At 32.4% G+C, this 10,469-nt stretch overlaps 1 protein-coding gene across 1 annotated transcript in view; it reads right to left on the reverse strand.

Annotated features, from left to right (window-relative positions):
* The window catches only part of LOC105621008 (RNA-binding protein Musashi homolog Rbp6), a 339,167-nt gene that overhangs the window by 33,431 nt on the left and 295,267 nt on the right, over positions 1-10,469 (reverse strand). Inside the window, exons 7-8 of the mRNA XM_012202485.1 lie at positions 7,937-7,969; positions 3,736-3,988 (exon numbers count right to left, since the gene is read on the reverse strand). Of these exons, the coding sequence (XP_012057875.1) occupies positions 3,736-3,988; positions 7,937-7,969 (286 nt within the window). The remainder of the gene's footprint in view (positions 1-3,735; positions 3,989-7,936; positions 7,970-10,469) is intronic.

A 10,469-nucleotide genomic window follows, 5' to 3' on the forward strand; every position in this document is an offset into this window, starting at 1 on the left:
ACACACATGTTCGAGCTCTTCCCCTGAAATTCTCCACGAATGTATACGTCGCCGCCCCTTACTAGAAATATCTTTCTTAACTCACGTTCCTACTTCACATGAAAGATTGCCCCGTTCCCATATTTGCGAAGAGGGTGGCTTAACCGACAAATGTTTTTTCGGACATTGGAAATACATTGAGGGAGTCGGAGTGAGGAACGGGGGTGACGAAGAATTCTTTATGGCGATCAATCATCGCGAATGATATCCACTTTTCCTTCTACCACCATGCCTCGTGAACTGTACGCAATAAGAAACACAAACCAGGCTAGGAGATCAGGAACGAGCGAAGGATGGAAAGGTAGCCGCGGGGGTGATCCCGAAATGCTATTCAAATGCGTTAAGTAGAGGGTGTCGAGGAAAATTGGAAACGATTCTGAGAGTATCGAGCACATCCCTGGAGGAAAGCGAGGATCGGATCGTAAAAGGAAATAGTAGGAGAAAGGGGGAAGACAGGCTTTTTGAGGGATGGGCGAACGTCCGAAAAACATTATACATTATTTATGAATTCTCTTCCCACCCATATATTATTCTAACAATCGATGTACGTAGATCTCAATTTCTCAAGACAATAGAAATCGCATTTCCTTTTTTAAGCATTTTCTGAAGCAAATCTGAAACGATATTGTTGGATGACACTATCTTCAATTAATTTCGCTAATCAATTTCGATCGCGACGGAGCACCGATCGCAGTTTGTCCGACGTTAACGACGTGACGCGTCATTATTGCTTTACATGTTTGACATGAGCAGCAAGCCACATGGAAAGGTTAAAATTACGTGGGATGGAAGAGTGCATAGTTTCGATTGCAATCGCTTTTTGCGGAATAAAATGTACATACATTTACCAGGCGAAAAATAACGAAAGCAAGCAAACGTAACACACGAGTGATAAAGTATGCAATAATACATGTTAAGGAAAGTGAGGGAATATCTTAAAAGCATTATAGTTATATAAATTTTACATAATAGTTTATATTAGAAGAGCGCAATAAAGGAGATCGTTAAAAATAGTATCTATGTAGAAAGTTTTGAAAGAGGAGAATGATGACATTTTACTTAATAATAAATCCATTGAAAATTAACTTAAGATGCCATTGTTAATAAAACTGAGGTTTTTACAAAAAAAATAATTCTTTGTATAAATAATATTTTTTATCGCAAACTTTAAAGAAATAGAAAATAGAATATGTTTTTGAAGATATCGATGAAAACGTCACGGCTTTTTTTACAAGGTCTTATACTAGTTTTCATTTTAACTTTTAAAATATTATGGTTTTTTATATGGTTTTATCTGGTTTTCATTTTAACTATTTGGTTTGGCTGCGTAGTGAAGTTTCAATATATTTGAACTACTGCTGCCTTGTATGTTTCAAATTTTATATAATCAATCAAAATGAAATAACAAAATTTACGATGTAATAACAAATAAATATCAGTAAAAATACAGATAACAATTTAATATTGTTAAAAGAAAAGTTTGCAGAAACAAATCGGAACAGACGGATAAGAGATTAATAATTCACGAAGGGGAGGAGAGGGAGGGGTACAAACTAACGATTTACTATCCTTTAATTCTGTTCATCGAGCTTTAGGATAGGCAATCATCTTATCGAATTGTGATAGAAAATTTCCTCGAGTAATTAAATGCTGTGGTTTCATTTCGCAAATATATTATGAAAAAGACTCGACATTGAAAGATTCGCCCATGAACTATCATCCCTTCGATTTCAACAAATCGATGTCGAAAGATGGACATGCTCATTTTACGTATGTAGGTACTTTATTAGTCGCTGCAGTCATGTGTATGTCAATAGCAGAATGCGTGTATATGTATGCATGTATGTATGTGTATGTGTATATTGCGTGCGTGCGTGCGTGCGTGTGCGTGTGTGTGTATTTACATGTGTTGTGTGTATATATTAAAGTGGACCGCGATGCGTATCATTGTCAATCGATACGAACTTGTTCCCCTTGCCAGATATCAACAATAACATTTTATCCCGCTCCACACATTTTATATCGCGATCGATTTCATGATCCGTTGACTGCGCCAAACAGCTTTGAACAGTTTGAACTCAATTTTGGTGACATCATCGATTTTCAAAATATCGATGTGTATTTACAAAATATATATAATATTGGTTTTACGCTCTCCCTACACAATTTTGGCTAATAAACGCTGTAAAAGTAAAAGTATTCCTCTGATAACTTTTATCGGCTATTTCAATATTTAGTGGTATTTACTGATGAATTCGGACATTGATTGGATATTTGCTTTTATTGAGATTGCTATTGGGATATATTCGTTATTGAAAGGAATGATTGATTTCACATATAGTGGCTTACCAAAGTATTCAAACGATAATACGCCTATATTAAATCGAATAAAATCGTTCGAATACTTTTACGAGGCATTTTGCACCCAGCGTAACCTACGCACATTTTTTTTCCCTCTATACCTACATATTCTCATTCATATATACATATCAGTATTTTGAGATTTTGAATTCTTTAAAAATGATACCCACAGCACAAGGGAGAATCAATAGTGCACCGTAGCTATAACAGCTCAATAAATTCCGAATCCATGGGTAGCACAACACACTTTTTCGCAAACACTCGATGATTTATTGTTTACCGCAGAACGAGAAAGAGAATAGATTATTTATATCCTTTGGAATCCATTGTTTCTTTAAAAAATATTATTTTAAAATATAGTAGGAAAGTAATGTATTGTATTGTATAATAAAATAATCGTCATAAAATCTGTCGAATATTCTGTTCATTAATACAAAGATGAATATAGAAATATAAAGAGAATATTAGAGAATATGAAACGATATGTTATTAATATTGAGACTAACAAATCTTTTCTTGATGCCCTTAAGCCTTAAAACGAACGAAATGTAGTATAACTTTGATATAGTAATTATTTATCAATTTGTACGATTCTCGCTGATAGTATTCTCGTTATAAAAAAATACGCGAAACTAACACTGCGACAGATATCGAATAAGTACTCCAATAATGTACAAACTTTTTCAAAGAGAAGCGAGTCGATATCGCAGCCGAGCCAGCTGTCGTGTCGGCCGAGCTGACACTCTCTCTGCTAGATATTAATAATTTATCTCCGAATATCCTGTAACTAGGCGAAGTTTCACATGGCTCAACATTTTCCCCGTTTTCTCTTCGTCTATTCTATCGTAGCTCTCTCTCGCTATCGAGAGCTGCAAAAACTATGTAAAATCAGAAATAACTCTTCCGATTTTAAAGAGAAATCATGCTTTAAAGAATCTCTCGTCATCCATTCCTGCTATTTTTCGTGCGTTCGGCGGAACCTGCTTGCATTCCAGGCGTCGGCGTCGCGTCGTTGCATCGTCCAGTTCGAGAACTCGTGATCTCGGAACGGAGAGTCGCTTTGTCCCTCGCGAAAGTTTAGTGTATGTCTCTGCGGTGGATCCTCAGCTAGGGATCCTCAAGTATTACACGCGTGTCTTTGCTTTCAAACCGCCCGAATTACTCTCGGGAACATAGGGGCTATCTCTCACCTTGTTGATTTTCGCGTCGCAACACGCTCTCTCGCCGCGATGGGATCGGATGGACCAAGCGACAGCAAGTCAGTTAGCGTATAGCGATGGGTTAGAGTGCGCGCGCAGCTCGTTATCGATATCGTTAATCAGTGAGTTAGTTCACAGAGGCATGGCGTTGTAGAGGTCCAGATTGGGATGGTAAAATAGCGGTGTCGGAGTGGGCGGGTTATGATGGGGCGCGGGCTGCGCCTGTATGAGGTTCAAGTTCAAGTTCAGGGGCGCGATGTGGGCCGCATTGTGATGATTAAGGTGGTTAAGGCTAAGGTGGTTACCTGTCGGGTAGGGTAATCCGAAACTAGGGTACCCAGAATAACCGCGGCCCGCCGCGTATGCCGCGTACGCTGCCGCTGGGAAACCTGCGAACACAACGAAAATTTCCGTTACACTTCTCGTTATAACTATCATTAATCCTCTTAGCATTTGAGACAACGTAATCGTTCACGATAATTTTGTAAACGCTGATAAGCATAAGAAAATTCTTAATTTTTCACACTTCTTGTAACTAAATATTTTTCAACATGAAAACATATAATTTTGTTTTTGATATCATGATACAGCTGTAGTTTAAGATTGTTTTTTGATTCTTCCATATCCTCGTGATTTAAACGATTATTTAAGTTTCAGTATTATCTACTAGATTAAATTTTGAGAAGTTTAAAAACGTATGAAGAAAAATAAATATGTTTTTATAAAAGATATTTATAAAGATAAAAATTTATTTTTTGCAAAAAAAGAACCAGAAATCAGTAATGAAAAGTCAAAATCAATAATAATGTAAAAATATCTATTACTATATTCAATTCAATTTGGTAAACAAAAGTTTAAAAGACTTATCTTATTTTTATAGAAAAACTTAAAGCTATTAAAAAACTGAAACTATTAAAAAACTTTCTTAATATTTTGCAAATTATATATATAGTTTACAAATATATTTTATTAAATCGATAAGAATTCGTTGAAAATATCGAAAACAATAAAATTTATTTACTCTGTTAATTAAGAAACTAGCTTAAACCAGCAGTATAAAACTAGCAGGACTAAATTAGCAAAAATTAAATTGGACCTATCGGAATATTTTGAGTACTTTTTTAGTACTTTTTATTTTGTACTATTATTATTTTTTATTGTACTAGATAATGATAATTTTGTACTCTGTGTCATTTCGAAAAAAATCGCGATGTTGCTAGTTTAATATTAAGAGGATCATAAAGTCTGTATTACTGACTAAACCATATAATTTTTGTATAACAATTATTTTTTTCTTCTCTGATTTGAAAATCCTTTTCCAGAATTAAAGTATACGCATTAATACGTATCTGTAAGATGAAGTCTATCAGCATAGACTGAGAACAGCAAAACAATTTCGAAATTGAGATCATCTTTACTATTTTTAAGTTCTCTCCAATATGGCGTTCCAAAACTGTCACGTCGCTTCACATTTGCTTCATATAAAATCCGTGCAATCTGTTCACTTATGAAATAATAATCCATAGACTAGTAGTTCGCATGAAGAAACAGCGTGAAATTCTTAAAATTGAACTTAGACGTGCATGCCACACATACACATAAATTTTTGTTTAATTTATGTGTATGTGGCATGCATGATTAAAGTATTGATGTGTCAATGATACGTAAATCGTTTGTGTGTAAGTGTTATTTACAATATGACTAATCTTTAAGATTCCCTTAAGTTGGCAGAACCAATTGGCAGAATCAAATAAAGAAAAAGAAAAATTATATCAGAAATCAATTGGATTGGATTTGTATTAATCTGTATTACTAAGAACAATTTTCTATTATGTCTATTATGTCTATCATTTCTAAGAAAACAGTAACATTGCTAGCTTAATATATAAGCCGGCAGAACTATAAGAAAATAAAACAAGGGCAAAAATAAACAAAACTGAATTTGTACTAATTTGTTAATTGAAAGTAAGTTAAAATTTTACATTTTTTTTTCCGTAAAATGACTTTATTAGTATATACTTTACAATCTATACATTATCCCAGCAATAAAACCTAAACAGTAACTATTCTTTGGGCCGTCTTCAATTTGGCTCATGTGGTGTTTTTTATTTATTTGAAATGTAGAAACGTAGAAAAGGAATTATGTGCTGAGGGAATCATTGAAAGTTATGGTGAATCGTTATTTTTCAGTAAAAATCGAAAACTCTATACATTCTCATAAATTGAGTGAATACTAGCAATTTTTGTCTTTTCTCGTCTTTCTTATTGTGATTTTAAGAGAAAAATTTCATTTTTTATTGAATATAAAATATTTTTTATCTAAATTTTATATTAAATTTTATACTAAATAATGGATAAATAAAATAGACGATATTTTATTATTTTTTAAATCAAATTTTATTTTATTTTATTTTATTTTCAAACCAAATTTTTTCGTTTTCGACATATGCATTTCTTGAGAACATAAGAAAAGCAATTATAATATTATTGAAGAAAGTGTTCAATCACTGAGAAAGTAATTATATAAGGATTTTCAAATTTTCACTGAAAAATAATTATTTACGGATTTTCCAATTTTCACTGAAAAATAACGATTTACCATAATATTGAATAATTCTCTCAGTACATAATATCCTTTTCTACGTGATTTTACATTCCAAATACTAAATAAAAGATAAGATCAACATATATGATTCAAATTGGAGGCCCAAAGAATAGTGTTACTAGTTAATTAAGTGAAGCTAGCACTCGAATTTAAGAAAAAAAAGTTGTTTAATGCGAATTAAATTAAGTTAGATTTGTAACCGTTTGTATTACTTTTTTTTTGTTTGTACCTTAAGGAGTTTTAAAATATAAAGTATTGAAAAAATGCTAGCACTCCACTTTGAGATATTTTAAATTCGCAAGCGGATTTGAAATTTTGGTGATATTTCGGATTGAAACTAGTACAAACGATTCCGAAACAGCACATGCTTGCAGATTTAAAATATCTTCGGAAATGGCGCAGCTAGCTCTCAATCTATTTTTGAAATATCAATACAATTATCCCCTTAAAGGGGATTAAAATCGATTGTGGTACAATTGTATAAATGTATACGAGTATAAATGATTACGAAGCAGCACCTGTTTGCGGATTTAAAATAACTTTAAAAATAGCAAAGTTAGCTCTCATCCTTATATTAAAATTTCAGTACAATCATCCTCTTAACGAAATGAATGTGTGTGAAACCGATTATAATACAATCAGGTACAAATAATTACGAAACAACACTAGTTTACGAATTTAAAATATCTCAAAATCTTTTAGCATTTCTTCAACCCTTTATATTTTTGAATTCCTTAAGGTACAAACAAAAGGAAATTGATACAAATGATTAAAAACCTATAATAACTTAAAATCAAAAAACAAATTTTGAAAAACATTTTTGTATAATAACTTAATTTAATGCATATTAAAACATTTTTTTTCTTAAATTCAAGTGCCAGATTCACTTAGGTTTCGTTACTAAAATTACTAATATATAAATTGTAAATTAATATTAATAAAGTTATATCAAGGAGAAAAAAGATGTAAAATATTAACTTACTTTCAATGGTACCAATTAATACAAATATATTTTGTACATTTTTTTATGATTATTTTTTAATAGTCAGCTTATACTACTAAATTACTAAATTACTAAATTATTAAATTGCTACTAAATTAGCAATACCACTGTTTTTTTAGACATGACACAATATAAAATTGTTCTTGATAGTACAAATTAATATAAGTCCAATTCTATCACTTTCGATGAAATTTTTCTCTTTTTCTTTTATTTTTTTTATTAGAATTGATGCTGCCAATGTTAATGTTAAGCTAACAGCGTCACATTTTTTTCGAATTTGCAATACAAAATTGTCATTAATGTAAAATGGTATAATTTAATATAAAATAAGTACTAAATATTCCGATAGATCCGATTTGATTTTGCTGATTAGGTCCTGTCATTGTATAAAGACTAACTAGATAAACTTATTAAGTTATATCCGTCAAAATTATTGCCATATCTATATTCTGCTAGATTAAATTTCCATTAATATAAAAATTAAGAGGTAACTGAGAGGTTAGTAATTACTCCGCTAAATTCTAATATTTATATACGATTCATATCAGTTTGAACTGAAAAATATGCTATAGGTAAAATGTATGTTAAAGCAAATAGGTGAAATGGACAATTATGTATCAAGGTTGTGAAGCCATATAGCATCATTATTTCTTTAGTTATGTCTATAATAGGGATCGTCAGAATAAGTATCGAATTCTTTACTAGTCAGTACATATTTCACATACTCACCATCAGGTAATGCTCCCAGAGACCACATAAAATCTATAAGGAAAAATAAACTCGATTAAAATGTAGTTTCGACATAGACTAATATATATTTCTGAATATTTGTTTACTTATTTTTAACCAATTCTTTTTTCTTTTCGATTTTTTCCCCCTTTATTTATATTGCATGTTCGTTAGTGCAATGATTTCAAGTCTCCATCAAAATTTCTGCAACTACATACGAAGAAAGATATTGATCGCTCGAAAAACTTACAAAATAAGCTACGTGTCAGAAGTAAAGTTTCCACATGTCAATTATTTCCGCGAAGTTTTATATGTCGCAAGACCAATATTTTTCTTCGAGCAGGCGAAGGTAGGCGTAAACATTTAAGAATATGTACACGGAGATAAGTTAAGTATGAAGCGAAGCGTTGCAGAAATTCGTCGGGATTTAAGTGTAACGGATGACTAGGTCCAAACGATAAAAGAGAAACGTAAAAAGAGAAAAAAGATAAGAAATAGAATTAAAAGCTTTCTAGGTTAAATAGAGAGTATGAGAAAATTAGTGAAAGAGAGAAAGAGAGTAAGAGAGAGAAAGGGAAAGAGAGAAAGAATGAGAGAAACAGAATGATAGAGAGATCAAGGCATCCATGAAATTTCATAATTCGATACTAATCCAAAAGACCACACAACTAAGATTCTCACTATGTATATATGTATATCGCATCGACTATATAGCGCATTTTCTAAACTGTGTGACAAGGTACTAGGTAACTACGCGCGGCCGAGGTGTTTCCAATTCTACGACAAAATAAACCCTCCTATGAACTATGGTTATTGTAGCCTTCAAAGGTATTGGTTAATTATTTACCGTTAAGTAATATTTGCTAGGCTCTCTATATAGCTTATTAGATATCGACTAAGGGTCGGTAATATGCCACCACCTGAATGTCTTCCGCAAATGATAAATTTGCGGAATGATTGAATACGCACGTAATAACGTACTCTACTTTTATTTTTCTATTTCATGTCGTGTGTATGTGCGTGGCATAGCACCGGCACCACTACTCACATTTATATTGACGATACAATATTGAAAAAAACACTGACCACAATAATACTACACTACTAGACTCACTATGCTAGTATCCATATCGACGTTGCTCTCACAATATTACGCAGATGGAAAAAAGTATAAGAGCGTTTATTCTAGCCATTAAAATATACACTGATACATATTAATAGTATTAGTAATTTCGTACCTAAAGTCTCTCTACCGGGCTGGTTTTGATTACATCAAGCGCTCAATGGTATATTACTATCATTTTGCGCTCTTTTTCTCTGTCTTAATGGCTTTCTAAACTCTTCTGAGCTACAATAAGATTGCATGTACGTCGAGCACTATCTCGCATTTATCTCAATAGAATCATTTGCAGCATTATATAGATATGTATCTTTGTCACACTTCATCGAAATACGTGAATAGATCTCGACGATACTATATAAATAATTCTTGCGCAAATTACGCGCGTGCTTTTCTATATAGCATCTACGTATGCATCCTTAACTTTCTCAGATGCAACATATCGATCTCACGTAGAGCAGACGTTTACGTACGACGTATTAATATTAACAGTCTCTCGCAGTTTCGAGGAGCGCATAAAGCCTGTCTCAGCTCGAGTTTACGATCGAGTTGCCAGTCGATTAACGTTTACGTCACATCGATGGCTTCGGCAACGTGGAATTCATTGAGCTACTCTCACTAGAATTTTATGTTTCTCCTTTGATGTACATGTCCCATCTCGGACGAGGAGAAACATTCGCGAGGCCGTGTATCAGGAATGCATTCCGTCGAATCGTTCTGCGCCCCCGTTATAAATTATGTAAGACATCAGCGGATACTCTATATTCCCGTAAAACCCAAAATCAAGTAGCCCAGCCAAGTGTCACAAAGACCAACAATAAAACCGCACCATCAAAGTCTGATCTACTTACGAAACTGACAGTGTTGCGCTTCTCTGGCTAAGTACGTACTTTCTAGGACACACGTCTCACGCATTATTATCAAGGTAAATGATGCTATGCGGCTTAAGAAGAGTTAAATAGTATATGAGTGGGATATACGGGAGCTGAGGCATTAGGTATAGATAGGTATACGCACGATATATATTTAGTATATATCCTATATATATATATATATATAGAGAGAGAGAGAGTATATATATATATATATATATATATATATAGAGTGACAGTTTTTTTCAATTATTGTTCAATTTTATGTCAAGAGGATGACCTCTCTCCAATAAAATTTCGTAATAACATCATATTACAGAATTTCAAATACATATATTAAAGTGTATATATTAAAGCTATATTAAAGTGTATATTGTGTTATTAAACTAACAATTATAATTGATAGAAAGAACAGCACGTTTCTATTTTGTCGACAAAATTATATTGTTTGATATTATTTTGGAATATTTTATTATCAAAAAGTATATTTCTCTCTCTCTCTTCTCTCTCTCTCTCATTACAATTTATTTAGAATACATAA

This window comes from Atta cephalotes, assembly GCF_000143395.1.
Source record: "Atta cephalotes unplaced genomic scaffold scaffold00031, whole genome shotgun sequence".
Classification (NCBI taxonomy): domain Eukaryota; kingdom Metazoa; phylum Arthropoda; class Insecta; order Hymenoptera; family Formicidae; genus Atta; species Atta cephalotes.